The sequence below is a fragment of the Lethenteron reissneri genome, chromosome 38, assembly GCF_015708825.2.
Source record: "Lethenteron reissneri isolate LAM-NWPU_2019-01 chromosome 38, ASM1570882v1, whole genome shotgun sequence".
Lineage (NCBI taxonomy): Eukaryota > Metazoa > Chordata > Hyperoartia > Petromyzontiformes > Petromyzontidae > Lethenteron > Lethenteron reissneri.
The window spans coordinates 4,099,512-4,117,033 of record NC_083816.1 but is presented as its reverse complement, the minus strand read 5'-3'; the positions used below and the strand labels follow the sequence as shown (position 1 = coordinate 4,117,033).

General features: G+C 51.2%; 1 protein-coding gene across 1 annotated transcript; it reads left to right on the top strand.

The window, feature by feature from the left end:
• Positions 1-2,039: 2,039 nt before the first annotated feature.
• Positions 2,040-17,163, top strand: LOC133351798 (LHFPL tetraspan subfamily member 5 protein-like; the record flags this gene model as incomplete). The annotated part of the gene is made up of 4 exons (XM_061567332.1): positions 2,040-2,417; positions 3,327-3,507; positions 14,036-14,275; positions 16,513-17,163. Coding segments are annotated over 4 exons (816 nt in total), but the record flags the coding sequence as incomplete, so codon positions are not given.
• Between the last annotated feature and the right edge of the window lie 359 nt (positions 17,164-17,522).

Below are 17,522 nucleotides of genomic sequence, written 5' to 3'. Positions count from 1 at the left end.
CAATTAAATGTTATTTCTGGGACACTATCTTTTCCAGAAGGGAAGTAATAACTCCGCGGCTGGGGTAACCAATCAATCCAAAATCGGTGCCACACTCTGCTATGTCGAAACACCAAACATCAGCATAAAAAAATCCGTTATCGAAAAATTCAACTTTGAATAGTGCATCATGTAGAGCTCGTCGAGATGAGTCGATTGCCGCATCGCCGACCATCCACAGACTAAAAATGACTGCATCACGGACATTGTGCGAGAGCCGAGGTGCTATGGAACCCCAGTGTACCGCCATAAGGTTCAACTGTTATCTTCTTGGTTCTTTCGGTAAAGTCACGTAGAAGGGAAGTAATAATAAGTAAGACATGTTTTTCACCTGAGGACGGCTACTTGTGTTGTGGCCGAAACGTCGTGAGAATTATTTTATTATGTTTTATTTTTATTATTTTATTACTTCCCTTCTACGTGACTTTACCGAAAGAACCAAGAAGATGAATCCTTGCAGTCACGAAAGCTTTAAATCGAAGTTCAACTGTTAGTTGTGGAGGACGGTGTGTGATGTGATGAGGCCGCATTCATCATCAGATGTGCTGTTGCCCACCGTGAGCTGCGTCTTTGTCTCCCTCACTTGATATTTCCACGACTGTCACCTCACATTTGTGACATATGAATAAATCAGCCCAAGTGCCACAGCGGCCACGTGGAATGTCACCAGCCCCGTTCTGTCGCCGTGTAGCTGGTAGTGTTCACGTTTTGGTTGAAATCGGAGCAAAACATGATGTGAATGTTGTCAACAGGTCCAACCTTTACGTGATTAGCCATGTTGTTGTTATGCAACGAGACTGCCTGTGTTATTACACAAACGTAACACGTTCGTCAATAATTCCATCATCGTTTTCCTACCCATTCCTATCACCTTCCTCAATTCAACAAACGCGTTTCCTCATCTGCTGTACCATCAGAGGGACTGTCTGTTGCTGGTGACTTTGCCACGAGAGGGAGAGAGGCCTTTGGGGTTATGTACAAACAACTACACACACACACAAAACCACAACTGTTGACTTCTGAATTCTGAAAGTTGTACCAATTTAATTGGCCTTGAAGCTGGGATGATGGGTTGAGTTTACTTCCGTGTGGATATATGTACAGGGAGGTGCAGATGTCTTGTAACTCTCTGAAACTTTATATTTTTGTAAAAAAAAAAAAGGTTGATCTCAAACAGAAATTAACATGCAAAGAAAAAAACATGTTAGAGTTCAGTTAATTGTAGGTCACAAGACATCTGGACCACCCTGTACAGTACGTATGTTGAACTTATTTTTTCGCCCCGTACGTAGCCAACCTCGCTAGTCGGAGGCGCGGGGAAAGGACAACGAAACACAACACACAGTTCTAAAGAAATGAAAGTGCATAGCTCCAGCGGCTTCCTAATACCGGCAGGAAGAGGGTGATCTCGATGGCAGAGGGACATCTGTGTTGTGCTTCTTCGTGAGGCCGTTGGGCTCCATCATGAATAGTTGATGGAGGCAGCTGCCTTTTACAGCTCCAATTTGAGTCTCAAATTCCAGAAGCCCCTATCGAGTTCAACTCCCCCTCCACCCACCACCACACTCCACCTTCTCCTCCTCATCCTCCTGTTGAAGAGTTCACTGCGCCCGTCGTGCAACGTCCTCCTCCTCCTCTGTCGGTGCGCAGCTGAAATTTTGCGTCGAACGGGCACCTGGGGTGGCCGCAGCCGCAGACAATTCACGCCAAAAATATGCTCCGGTATTGTCAGGTGAGGTGAGAGTTCAAATAATTTGATCGGTCGAGAGTACATTTATTTTGTTAGGTGAGACATCATTTCTTTGACCGAGCGGGTGATCATTTTAGTTGATCGGCAGGTGAGGGCCATCTTAGCCATCACCATCATCATCAACGTCGTCACCCTCATGTGATACTCATCACGCTGAGCATGACAATCACGATGACCATCGTCGTCATCAACAAAATAATCATCACGTCGTCACCGTCACAACCACAATCATAATACTTAACCACCTCTATCATCACCATCAGCAACCATCTTCATCGTTATCAAGATCAGCATCACCATCAGAACCACCTCCAGCATCACAATCACACTCATCCTAATCAACGTCATCACCACATCTTCACATACACCACATCATCATCAGCATCATCATCCACCACCACCACCATGTTGTCCTGCACACGAGGCCGCCAAAATCTACCACACCAATTACGTGAGAAACGCGCGTGCCGTGGGTGTCCTGTGGGCCATCTTCACCATCTGCTTCGCCATCCTCAACGTGGTGAGCTTCATCCAGCCCTTCTGGATCGGAGACAGCGTGGACACGCCGCAGGCCGGATACTTCGGCCTCTTCAGCTACTGCATCGGCAACAGCCTCACGCGTGAGATGGTGAGGAGGGCTCCGCTGCGCCCAGAGACACAACAACACAAAGATCCCCCGTATAGCCTTGACAGGCTATTGGGGCAAGTGCTGTTAGCGAGTAGCACCTACGAAGTTTGGCGTGGCAGACGAGGGGGTGGGTGGCCAGCACCACGCCCGGCCGCCTTTCTCTTCCCAGTGCTGATGTTTACACACCGCACCAGGTACTCACTTGAGGCTGAGTCGACCTACGGGAGGCCCACAATAGGTTCAGATAATCGTCACCGGTGTTGGCCGTGAGCGGGAATCGAACTCAGGTGGCCAGGTTCGTAGCGCAGCGCGCTAACCACTGCGCTCACGGCACCCAACAGACACGCGTTCACCCATTCACACGCGCGCATCACCCACGGGGTGGACAATGTCAGCCCAGCTGGCATTGAACTTTGGGCCAACCGCATGTCAACGTTGGCGCAACGTTGCACATTTACTGGGCAGCTCCTCTTGGATTGGGGTGGGGGGCAGTCGAGCGGTTGTGTGGTAGGGGTGGGGGGGTGTGCACGGTTACAGCGACTCGCCGTCCACGAGTAGGAGAGGGGGATTGTCTGGGCCCACCACCGGCCCTGATCCACACACACACACAGCCAGATGAGAGGCCCTTCCTTTAACCCAGGGGTCGGAAATCAAAATAACAGTAAGAGTATTTTTTTTCGAATTCGGTAACAAACTCAATATTTCAAGAACCGCAATGCACGTGGTGAATACGAGACGACCGTTAATAAATAACGCCACGAAGCGCTCCTGAAGTGAGGCCCATTCATTCAGACTCATTCATTTGCCCAGCTGACAGCCCATTCGTTCATGGGACCAAAGCGAGGGTCCAGACCTTCCTCGGTCCCTCTCCGCGGGGGTGCCCTCTCCCCTGCCGCCCGCCGTCCCCAGGTCTGCAGTGGCAGCTTCATGGACTTCAGCGCGGTGCCGTCGAGCGCCTTCAAGACGGCGGGCTTCTTCATCGGCATCTCCATGCTGCTGGTGATCGCGTGCCTCGTGTGCTTCAGCCTCTTCTTCTTCTGCACCTCGGCCACCGTCTACAAGGTGTGCGCCTGGATGCAGCTCACGTCCGGTGAGGACCGACAGCGTGGACACGTGGGGGGTACACACACACACATCGATAGATAAGGTACACACACACATTGATAGGATTGACAGCGTGGACACGTGGGTACACAGATACATAGATACATATACTGATGGATAGGTACACACACATAGAATTAACAACGCGGGCACGTGGGTAAACGGACAGATATTTTCGATTGACAGCTTGCACACATGGGTACGCACACATGGGTACACACACATAGATGGGTACACGCGCAGAGATACGTGAGCGGTGATGCGGCCCATCGATAACGCGTTCGCCGCTTGCTGCAGACGTCAGCTATGAAGATACGGTGGCGTAGTTGTCAGCGCACGGCGCTACGAACCCGGTTACCCGAGCTCGATTCCTGCTCACCACCAATACGATTGACGGATATATAAATCGGTCCTTGGAACTCCCCTAAGTATCGGGTGCGGTGTGTAAACGTCAGCACTCGGGAGACAAAGGCAGCCTGGCGTGGTGCCGGCCGTCATAGGTGCTCGCTGATAGCACTTGCCAACCTGTCTGTTAAAGGCTATACGGGGGATGTTTGAATCGGTATGATGATTTGACAATACTGTAATTATGACTATGGTGTGTTAAATCTTGATTTAAAGCTTTTGTGACTGCAGGAATTCATATTCTTTGGGTCTTTCGGTAAAGCCACGCAGATAGAACAAATAAAAAAATAATAACAATATCACGACGTTTCGATCGCAACACAAACAATCGTCATCAGGTGAAAAAAAAATCGAGGGTGAGCTGCTGATAATATATGGTGGGAGCTGCTAAGGCAGGGAATTATAAAGGTTTGAGATTGACAAACGAGGCTGTGGGGGTGGCCATTTTTTATATATAACTAGCGGAAGTACCCGGCTTTGCCCGGGTGAAAAATATATTTCTTAAAAACCTTACATATATATACACAGATACTAAGGTATTGTCAAAGCCCGGTGGGCTGTTTGTACATTTCTCCACCAACAAATATATAAGAGGCTTTCACAAGTCCAAAAAGTTGTAGAAAGTGTGGGGTAAATAGTTGATGTCAAAATGTTTCTGAAAATTGTGGTCTCCCCCCCCCATCAAAAAATATCTTTACCCCTCGTAGGTATATATACTAACAACACCTTACATACAACAGAGGAAGTGGTATATATTGACTCTGTAGTAGTATCTACTGACTGTACCGTAGTATCTACTGAGCCAGTAGTAGCTACTGACTGTGTAGTAGTATTTAGTGACTGTAATAACTACTGACCATAGTAGTATTTACTGGGCCTACAGTAGTATCTACCGACTATATACTCGTAACGACTAACTGTATAGTATCTGCTGACTCTATAGTTGTATCCACTGACTATAGTAGTGACTACAAAATCTATAGCAGTATCTACTCACTCTATAATAGTATCTACTGACTCTAGTAGCAACTCACCGTAGCAGTATGTACTGACTGTATAGTAGTATATACTGACTGTAGCAGTATTGACTGACTGTAGTGGTATATACTGACTGTTTAAGTATTTACTATAGCGGTATCTACCAACTCGATAGCAGTATCTACTATCACTACAGCAGTGTATACCGACTGAGGTCGTACCTGCTATCACTACAGCAGTGTACTGCTGTGTTGGTACCTGCTATGATTACAGCAGTGCATACTGCTGTGTTGGTACCTGCTATGATTACAGCAGTGCATACTGCTGTGGTGGTATCTGCGATGATGAGAGGAGTACATATTGTGGTGGTGGTACCTGGTATGATAACAGCAGTGCATATTGACTGTACTCATCATTCACCCTCACCATTCACCACTCACAACTCACCCTTACCACTCATCCTCACCACTCACCACTCCCACTCACTATTCACCATTCACCCTCACAACTCACCAACCTCCCTCACCAATCTCCCTCACCACTCACCCTCACCACTCACCCTCACCACTCACCCTCACCACTCACCAATCACCACTCACCCTCACCACTCACTCTCACCACTAACCCTCACCACTAACCCTCACCACTCTCACTCACCACTCTCCCTCACCACTCACCACTCACTCTCACCATTCACCCTCACCATTCAGCCTCACCACTCACCCTCACCACTCACCCTCACGACTCACCGTCACAACCACCACTCACCCGCACCACTCAACTTCACCCTCACTACTCACCATTCATCCTCACCAATCACCACTGACCAATCATCACTCACCACTCTCCACTAACCCTCACCACTCAACCTCACCACTCACCCTCAAAACTAACCACTCTCTCACCACTCACCCTCACCACTCAGCACTCACCCTCACCACTCACCCTCACCACTCACCCTCACCACTCACCCCTCACCGCTCACCACTCACCCATCACCACTCACATCCGCCACTCACCCTCACCACTCATCCTCACCAATCACCCTCACAACAACCACTCACCCTCACCACTCACCCTGACCACTCACCACTCATCCTCACCAATCACACCCTCACCAATCACCAATCACCACTCACCCGCACTGCTCACCCTCACCACTCACGCTCACCCTCACCACTCACCCCTCACTAATCACCACTCATAACCGCCACTCACCCTCACCACTCACCCTCAACACTCACCCTCACCACTCACCCTCACCACTCACCCTCACTACTCACCACTCATCCTCACCAATCACACCCTCAACAATCACCACTCACCCTCACCACTCACCCTCACCACTCACTCTCACCACTCACCCTCACAACAACCACTCACCCTCACCGCTCGGCACTCACCCTCACTACTCACCCTCACCACTCACCACTCATCCTCACCAATCACACCCTCACCAATCACCACTCACCCTCACCACTTGCCACTCACCCTCACCACTCAACCACTCACCCTCACCATTCACCCTCACCACTCTCCCTCACCACTCTCCCTCACCACTCTCCCTCACCACTCACGCTCACCACTCACCCTCACCACTCACCCTCAACACTCACCCTCACCTCTCACCACTCACCCTCACCACTCACCCTCACCACTCACCCTGACCACTCACCACTCATCCTCACCAATCACACCCTCACCAATCACCACTCACCCTCACTGCTCACCCTCATTGCTCACCCTCACCACTCACGCTCACCCTCACCCCTCACTAATCACCACTCACAACCGCCACTCACCCTCACCACTCACCCTCACTACTCACCACTCATCCTCACCAATCACACCCTCAACAATCACCACTCACCCTCACCACTCACGCTCAACACTCACCCTCACCACTCATGCTCACCACTAACCCTCACCACTCACCCTCACCACTCACTAATCACCTCTCACAACCGTCACTCACCCTCACCACTCACTCTTACCTCTCACCCTCATCACTCACCCTCACCACTCACCCTCACAACAACCACTCACCCTCACTACTCATCCTCACCAATCGCACCCTCACCAATCACCACTCAACCTCACCCTCACCACTCACGCTCATCCTCACCACCCAACCCCTCACTAATCACCACTCACAACTGCCACTCACCCTCCCCACTCACCCTCACCACTCACCCTCCCCACTCACCCTCACCATTCACCCTCACCACTCACCCTCACCATTCACCCTCACCACTTTCCCTCACCACTCTCCCTCACCACTCACCCTCACCACTCACCAGTCACGCTCACCACTCACCCTCACTACTCACCCTCAACGCTCACCCTCACCGCTCACCACTCACCCTCAACACTCACCCTCACCGCTCACCCTCACCGCTCACCACTCACCCTCACCACTCACCCTGACCACTCACCACTCATCCTCACCAATCACACCCTCACCAATCACCACTCACCCTCACTGCTCACCACTCACGCTCACCCTCACCACTCACCCCTCACTTATCACCACTAACAACCGCCACTCACCCTCCCCACTCACCCTCACCACTCACCCTCACCAATCACCACTCACCCTCACCACTCTCCCTCACCACTCTCCCTCACCACTCTCCCTCACCACTCTCCCTCACCACCCACCCTCACCAGTCACGCTCACCACTCACCACTCACGCTCACCACTCACCCTCACTACTCACCCTAACCACTCACCACTCACCCTCAACACTCACCCTCACCACTCACCACTCACCCTCACCACTCACCCTGACCACTCACCACTCATCCTCACCAATCACACCCTCACCAATCACCACTCACCCTCACTGCTCACCCTCACCGCTCACCCTCACCACTCACCCTCACCACTCACGCTCACCCTCACCACTCACCCCTCACTAATCACCACTCACAACCGCCACTCACCCTCACCACTCACCACTCACCCTCACCACTCACCCTCACTACTCACCACTCATCCTCACCAATCACACCCTCAACAATCACCACTCACCCTCACCACTCACGCTCAACACTCACCCTCACCACTCATGCTCACCACTAACCCTCACCACTCACCCTCACCACTCACTAATCACCTCTCACAACCGTCACTCACCCTCACCACTCACTCTTACCACTCACCCTCACCACTCACCCTCACAACAACCACTCACCCTCACAACAACCACTCACCCTCACTACTCACCCTCACCACTCATCCTCACCAATCACACCCTCACCAATCACCACTCACCCTCACTGCTCACCACTCAACCTCACCCTCACCACTCACGCTCACCCTCACCACTCACCCCTCACTAATCACCACTAACAACCGCCACTCACCCTCAACACTCACCCTCCCCACTCACCCTCACCAATTACCACTCACCCTCACCACTTACCACTCACCCTCACCACTCACTACTCTCCCTCACCACTCTCCCTCACCACTCTCCCTCACCACTATCCCTCACCACTCACGCTCACCACTCACCCTCACTACTCACCCTAACCACTCACCCTCAACACTCGCCCTCACCACCACCACTCACCCTATTCCCGTTTTACAAACTTACTTACGTGTCGCCAAGTATGCTTGAGGGTGATTGGTGATTGGTGAGGGAGAGTGGTGAGGGTAAGTAGTGAGGAATAGTGGTGAGGGTGAATTGTGAGGGTAAGTGGTGAGGGTGAATGGTGAGTGGTCAGTGATAGTGAGTGGTGAGTGATAGTGAGTGATAGTGAGTGGAGAGGGTGAGTGGTGATGATGAGTGAGGGAGAGTGGTGAGGGAGAGGGTTGAGGGTGTATACATTTTTTGCCTATGATGACAGCAGTACATGCTGACGTTTTGTATGTTAAATGTAAAAGCTAAATGTGTGAATGTGTGTGTCGGAAATGTTAAGGGCGATCCTAAAGGAATCTACAACCTTCGATGATTCCTTTGCGCGATTCAAAGAACATTTTTTACCAAAAACGACACATGTGTTAGTCCCTGGGTAGTAAGTGTTATTTTCTATACGCTGACATCTCAAAAGTTACAAGTTGGAGAAAATTCCCCTCAAACTTAGTTTTTGAGATACAGACAGTGACCAAAATTTTAATTGTAAAAATATATATTTTTTTTACCAAAAACTACACATGTGTTAGTCTCTGGGTAGTAAGTGTTATTTTCTATACGCTGACATCTCAAAAGTTACAAATGGGAGAAAATTCCCCTCAAACTTAATTTTTTTTGACACGGACAGTGATATTTACAAATGGAGCTATTTTGCTAGGAAAAACCTGTGCATTTGTGTAATTCTTTCCTTTATATAAAGTTCTGGTCACAAAAGCAACATGTATGGGGAATAATAGCCATCTTATATACTTAGGAGGCTTAAGCAATATAAAAATAACACTTTTTACCCAGGGAAAAATCGTGGTGCATAGTGTATATTTACTATCATCAAACATAACTTAATCCCTAACATCTTTTAATATATAAGAGTGATACAAAATAGTAAACATAAATATTTAAATGTTTTAACTGAGCTGTGAAGTTGCGTGACTAACCTCGTAGCTTTTCGACGGGAATAAGAATCTCCGCGATTGTTTGAAGATATCGGGGAGGGTGGGGGGAAGGTAAACACGCCCACTCGTGACATCCCCCCCCCCCACCGAACACGGAGCAACGCCGCGAGTGTGTGCGAGTCTGAAAGTGTGAGAGCGAGTGTATGTGTGAGTCTGAGTGTTAGAGTGAGTCTGTGTGTGTGAGTCTGAGTGTTAGAGTGAGTCTGTGTGTGTGAGTCTGAGTGTGAGAGTGAGTTTGTGTGTGAGTGTGAGTGTATGTGTGTGTGTGAGAGTGAGTGTATGTCCTCTGACCATCGACTAGTCATCTGTAAGATGCGCCTGCCTTTCTTCCACTCCGGTGGTGGGTGTACACCCAGGATCCCATTCCAACCAAAAGTGGCCTGGTCTCAGTTAGCTGATGAAAGTTGCAAGCGAGAATTTCATCATCGCTTGCAGCTGGGGTTGGCATCGTCCCCCACTCCACCTGATGTCGAGGGTAAATGGGCGAGGTTTAGGACTGTGACTCATGCAGCTGCAATGGCTGCTTTGGGTACGCGGTCCAGACCTCCCCAGAAACCCTGGCTGACAGAGGAGGTGTTCAGGTTAATTGAGAAAAAGCGACAGGCCCACTCTCATCGCCTACAGCATCCCACGTCAGAGAATGAGGAGGTTTACCGCAGCCTTCGCTCGGAAGTTCGGAGAGCCGTAAGGCGTTGTAAGGATGGGTGGTGGTCGCGGGTTGCTGAGGAGATGGAGTCTGCCTCAGTGGCCCGTGATCACAAATCACTATTTAACTCCATCAAAAAAGTAACCTGCAGCGCCACACCTATTACCATCATTAGAGGAAAAAACGGTGATCCAATCTCCGACCCACAGGAACAGGTTTGCAGATTTGCTGAGCATTTCTGTGAGGTCCTGGGGGAGGGAAATTCTCTCAGCCAGGAAAACATCATGGCACAAAGTGGGGATAACCCTGCTGAGGCTGCGGTGCCTCAAATATTGGAAGAGGTCACCCCCTGTGAGTGGCTGGCTGAGGTTCCAGCTGTTGAGGAAGTACTGAGGGCGATCCGGAGTCTGAGACCAGGGAAGGCACCGGGCAGAGATGATCTCCCAAGCGAAATGCTGAGGGAGGGTGGCGTTTGTGCACAGACTGCCCTATATGACATCATAACAACAGTCTGGACCACTGGACGGGTTCCGCAGGACTGGAAGGATGCCCTGGTGGTCCCCCTCTTTAAGAAGGGGGACCGCACAGACTGTAACAACTACAGGGGCATCTCACTCCTCAGTGTGCCGGGTAAGGTCCTGGCAAGGATTATTCAACATCGCCTTGCTAGGCACGCTGAGGAGAGGCTTGCGGAGCCCCAATGCGGTTTCAGGAAAGGGCGGTCCTGCACAGATGCCATATTTTCTGTCCGTCTGCTACAGCAGAGGTGTAGGGAATTCCAAAAAGACCTACATCTCTGCTTTATTGACCTGGTCAAGGCCTATGATACCATCAGTAGGCCTGGGCTCTGGGTTGTTCTTCGTGCTTTCGGAGTCCCTGACCCTCTGCTCACGATCATTAAGGACCTTCATGATGGTGAGCGGGCCCGGGTAAAACTACGTGGCCGGGAGTCGGAGCCTTTCCCTGTACACCTTGGGGTGCGACAGGGATGTCCTCTGGCTCCCACATTATTTAACATCTATTTTGACCGCGTAGTTCGTGAAGCCTTCAATAGCTGTACCGGGGGAATTTCCATTTGGTACAGATATAATGGGAGGCTGATCGACGCCCGGGTGCGATCAAGGGATGGCTCCCTATTGGTCAACCACGTTATGTATGCCGATGATTTGGTAATAGCTGCTCACTCAGAGGAGGAGTTGGAGACGCTGCTGCTGAGACTGGAGCGTGCCACTAAGAGGTGGGGCCTTACCATCAGCCCCACCAAAACTAAGCACCTGCCTGGGTATTTTGTACCATCGGACACTCCACCCCCACAACTCCCAATTGGTGATGGGGCAGTTGTGGAGAGAGTGGAGAGTTTCCCATACCTGGGCAGTGTGCTTATGACCGGCTCCAGTTTATCAGCAGAGGTCTCACTCCGAATCAGTCGAGCGGCAATATCTTTTCATCGGTTGCGTAACGCTGTGTGGAAGCTACCTGGTCTGTCGCTCCGCACGAAGCTTCAGGTCTTCTCGGCCACGGTCATTCCCTCCCTTCTCTACGCTTGCGAGACGTGGACCCCCCTGGTGGAGCATCTTCGCCGGTTGGAAACATTTAGGCTGGCCTGCCTACGATCCATCCTGGGTTTAACCAGGCTGGATTGTGTGAGGAGCTCACAAATCCTTGAAAGATCTGGGCAAAGTCCCATCGGTGAGCTCCTCCGGCAGGCAAGGCTGCGTTGGCTGGGTCATGTAGCCCGCATGCCCAGCCACCGCATGCCTAAACAGCTTTTGTTCGGCCGGATCGAGGGGGCTAGACGGGCGCGGCACGGGCTGGAGAAGAGATGGAGTGATGTGGTACAGGAGGACGTGGAGCTGAGTGGACTTGCCGATGACTGGTACCAGCGGTGTCAAGATCGGCCTCAGTGGAGGAGGCTCGTGAAGGACGCTACTGGGCAGTTGGAGGCAGTCGCCCTCCAACAACAACGGAGGGCGGAGGAGCGACGCTCACAACAACGAGCGGAGCGCCGGGTGGCTAAAGCACAGCAAGTTGGCACAGTAGGGGGCACAGGTGGTGCATCAGCCAGTCATCTCGGTCATCTCGGTCAGTCGACCCGTGGCACCTGCTGGGTCTGCCCCGTGACCTCCTGCCAGCGGGCTTTCGACACTTCACGTGGCCTCAAGGTGCACTTGGCCTGGCACAAGCATCGTGGTGACGTCACCGCCACTTAGTGGCGAATGGCGGTTGTTGTTGTTGTTGTATGTGTGCGAGTCTGAGAGTGTGAGAGTGGAGTGTATGTACAATAATACTGTCTAATCGCTATAATTTTATTATCTACCGACCCTATAATAGTAATTGCACACATTGGGTTGGAAGGGGAGTGAAGAGGACGTGAAACTTTGATGAATTTACCTCAGAATCGCGTGTTAATGCGTGCGCATATTTGTAACGGAAATTAAAAATGGCGTCCACCCCGCAGCGAAGTTGTTGCTACCCGTTGCCAGGGGCAACCGCCGTGGTCCGCGCCGGCCGGCAATATTAAATAAATAAATAATTATATAACTAAATAAAGAGCAATCGCACTAAATCGATAATCGGTCCGATTTAAAATTTAGAGACGAAAAATCGGAAATGCCTAAGTTTACCGCGGGCCGGGGGCGTGCCCACCTGCAAAATTTAATCTCGGCGAACCCCACGGTCCGATAGCTAAATCCCCCGGAAGGGAGCGTACGCAGACGGACAAACAGACAGACAGACAGACAAAAAATGAATTATATAGGTTAGATGTGTTCTATCTACGTGGCTTTACCGGAAGACCCAAAGAATATGGTGTGTTGATATATTCGTGAATGACACGTGACCGAATGAATGGGTTTCTACCTGCGTTGCCCAGTAAACTTGGAACGTTGGAGCAGCGTCGGGCCAACGTTGGCCCAACAGTTCCAACCACATTGGCCCAACGTTGCATGTTTACCGAGTGGTTGTGGTCAGGTGGGGGCGGGTGTGGTAGATGGTCTACTGTGCGGTGTCACCCGCACGAACGTCTGAATCGGTCCTGGGCCTCCCCTAGCTCGACTCAGCATCAAACGAGTACCTGGTGCGGTGTGTAAAAAAAACATCGCCACTGGGGACACAAAGGCAGTCTCGCCGTGGTGCTGGCCACTCACTCCCTCTCGTGTGCCGTTGCCGGCCTTCAGAGGTGCTCGAATAACAGCACTTGCCCCAACACTTTGCGCAAGAGCGTATTAGTGTGGTCACCACAGCTACGCCTCTATATAAGGAACGAAACAGGTGGACTTCTCCACAAATCTGGCTATCGCCTAATGAAGCTTGTTTAATTACTGGCGAAACGTCGTACTCAGATTGTAAATGTTGTGGCTTGGCTCTCCAACACACCGGTGTTCTGTACTAGTGACGAATTAGCACGTTCTGTTTACGTGACAACCCTTAATAGTTGGCTGTATCGGGTGGTGGCGGGGTTAACGACACAATTATATATTTACGCGATCTAACACATTCAAAAAACACATTCCTGCGGAGGGAGCTGGTAGGAACGTTGGGTTGCTCGGTCAATGGCCAGGGTCAACGGCGGCATGGTGTATTCCGCAAATATGCCCGACTGTGAGGGCAGGCACAAGCCAGCGTGAGTAGGTTAAACGTTGAGTTTTATAAGGGCACCACGGGGTGACCAGCCCCTCCCCTCCCTCCCACCCAGCCCCTCCCCTCCCTCCCACCCAGCCCCTCCCCTCCCTCCCACCCAGCCCCACCCTCCCCACCCAGCCCCTCCCTGCACGACGGACGGACGGACACAATAATCCCCTGTGGGCTGGTGTAACCAGAAGGTTCCAACCAGTAAAACCTCTTAAGTCTGCTAAGGCTATGATGGGGGGGGGGGCATCTTTGTGCCACCAGCTGCGCTGCTGGTGCTGGGCTGTATGATCTACCCGGACGGGTGGGACGCCGACGAGGTGCGCCGCCTGTGCGGGGACAACACTGGCAAGTACACGCTGGGCGCGTGCACGGTGCGCTACGCGTACGTGCTGGCCATCGTGGGCATCCTGGACGCCTTCGTCCTCGCCTTCCTCGCCTTCGTGCTGGGCAACCGCCAGGACAACCTCCTGCCGGACGACTTCCTGGTGGACGAGGAAAAAGGTGAGTGGGCGAGCGGGCGGGCGACCCAGCGGAGCGATGGAATGATGACGATTATAACATCCGTGTCTCCAACATATTGCTTACCCTACCCCCATCAGTGACACTAGCACGGCCTTCGTTCTGGGAGTGTGTCGTTTCAGCAGCGTTGATGCAAGACAAGCAACACTTCACAACAACGTTCCGATTGGCAGCGTCGTTGTTAGACAATGTCACAAAAAATCTATAAGCGGAGAGTAATACGCCTGGTCCACACATATCTGTCCCTCCGCATCTATAAATACGTGTACTTTTTATACATCCCATCAGCCACACGGACTTTCTCTCTTAGTGCTTAATTTGAGCAGCATTGGTTTTAAGCGAACACTCCCAGGTGCCTCATCAGCAGAGCCCAGGCTCGTTTGAAATAAATGCTGGTGAACTGCCGATCTTACGCTATGAGATCCCAGTTCCACATAAAATTATAAGAGTGAGATCCGACTCAACATAATCACTCACGTTGTACGTGTAGAATATAAATAACAAGATAAATTCTTCACCATTGGAACCTCCTTTGCCAGTAGCAAAATATGATAATTATTTTTTTACCCTTTTATCTGGCAACAAAACTGACACTTTTTTTTACAAGGAGTTGTGTTTGCATAGACCACAATACCTGCAGTCGAAATGCAAACAAAAAACACAACTCTGATAATGTATGCACTGTCCTTGAAATTGATTGGTCCAAGGTATTCTTCACAGTTCCGTCTCTCTACGTGATTTTTTTTTTATATTATCCACGACACGAATTATTATTTTCGAGATAGGACGACTCAGGAGCGAGGCGGAACCACAGACGAGCGGGAAAGGAAGCACCTGCCCAAGCTCTGCACTCCTCTACATATGATGGTCTTATCAGCCAATTAATGAGCGTTTTTACAGATGGGAGGAAACCAAAGCACCCGGAGAAACCCCACATGTGCAAAGGGGAAGCACTCTACTCCATACAGACGCAAACAAGTGGAGTCCACATTTGCTGTATTGCCTTCTCCTGGCAACCTCCTCGACGCCATCGGGGAGGGAGTCTCACACCATTCGTGAGATTCATCAAGCTTCGCTGCTGCCTCCACACAGCGCTGGCTTACAGGGAGAGTGGCGGGTCGTCCACTCTTCCTCCACCAGCAGTTGATCTTTCCAGCTGGCTGCAGGTAGTGCCGCCAAGGATCGGCGATGAGTGGAGAACTTGGGGAAGAGGTGACGGCAAGAGTGACCCTCCCAGCGATTACCTTGGAGCAATGGACTGATGATTGATGATCGTGAATCGATCATGATGGTAGATGGGGCTAAGGATAAGGTTTCGATTTAAAGCTTTCGTGACTGCAGGGATTCATATTCTTGGTTCTTTCGGTAAAGTCACGTAGAAGGCAAATAATAAAAATAAAACAATAAAATTCGTCGGAAAGACAGCGTCCTAATGGACGCTGTCTTTCCGACAGCTCTGTTCTTCACCTGAGGACGGCTGCTTGCGTTGTGGCCCAAACGTCGTGAGAATTTTATTTTATTTTATTATGTTTTATTTTTATTATCTGATAATTTCCCTCCTACGTGACTTTACCGAAAGAACCAAGAATAAGGATAAGGTTATTTGTGAGTGATACGACTCAGGGCTGGTTGGCTACTTGGTTATGGTTGGGGGTCACTGGAAGGGTTAATGCTAGTGCGTGGTTGCATAGTTAGTTAAAGTCACTGATAGAGGGCTAGTGCTAGTAGCTGGTTGATTAGTTAGGGTCACGAGTAGGGCTCGTGCTAGTGGTTGGTCAGATAGGGTTACTGGTAGGAATCGTATTAATGGCTGAGAAGCTGATAAGCTAGTTACGGTCACTGGTAGGGCTAGTGACTGGTTGATTAGTTAGTTAAAGTCACTGGTAGGGCTTGTGCGAGTGACTGATCAGATAGGCCTAGCCTTTGTTGGCTACTGTGCTGTACTTCCATACCGCTTGCCCTTCCTTCCCACTACAGAGTGCGGACTTGGGCGGTGGTGTTTGTGGCTACGTACGTGGCCTGTATTCAGCGATTAGCACAATTGGTGACGTACGGCACGAAATAAGTTAAACATACATCCACTGTCGAGGCAGCGGGGGTTGGTAGATCACACACATTTTGTGAAACTCCCTTCCCATGCATGTCGAGGAGGTGCCCCCGGGGTCGATCTCGTGGGTCTCAAAGCCACATCTCCGTGTCCTCCACCCCTTGTGCAACAGAGGGAGCGGCTCCCTAGCTGTGGCCCGGGTCCCGGGCAGGAGAGAGGAGGCCGCGTGTGAAGTGAAGCATGTGCCTATGACCAAGCATCACCCCGGTTCCTCGTGAACTCCACGCACGAGAAACCAGCAGGTCCAGTTGCACAACAGTCTACCCCGGTGCTTCTCAACCCTTGTTCATGTCCTGTCTGAGATTCTTGGACTATAAATGTTTGTGTATCTGTGTGTGTGGGGGTCAGCTTTTGTTCAGCCGGATCGAGGGGGCTAAACGGGCGTGGCACAGGCTAGAGAAGAGATGGAGTGATGTGGTACAGGAGGACGTGGAGCTGAGCGGACTTGCCGATGACTGGTACCAGCGGTGTCAAGATCGGCCTCTGTGGAGGAGGCTCGTGAAGGACGCTACTGGGCAGTTGGAGGCAGTCGACCTCCAACAACGGAGGGCGGAGGAGCGACGCTTACAACAACGAGCGGAGCGCCGGGTACTTAAGGACAGCAAGTTGGCACAGTAGGGGGCACAGGTGGTGCATCAGCCAGTCATCTCGGTCATCTCAGTCAGTCGACTCGTGGCACCTGGGTCTGCCCCGTGACCTCCTGCCAGCGGGCGTTCGACACTTCACGTGGCCTCAAGGTGCACATGGCCTGGCACAAGCGTCGTGGTGACGTCACCGCCACTTAGTGGCGAATGGCGGTTGTTGTTTAGTATGTATGTGAATGTGTATATGTGACACTTCACGTGGCCTCAAGGTGCACATGGCCTGGCACAAGCGTCGTGGTGACGTCACCGCCACTTAGTGGCGAATGGCGGTTGTTGTTGTTGTTGTGGGGAACGGTAGCACAGTGTGTTAGAGCACTGCGCTATAAACCCGGTGACCCGAGTTTGATTACTGGCCATGGCTAACATCAGTGGCGAGTGACCACTGAACCAGCCTTGGGCCTCCACGAGGTTGGCTCATCCTTAAATGAGCACCTGGTGCGGTGTGAAAACATCAGCACTGGGGAGAGAAAGGCGGCCG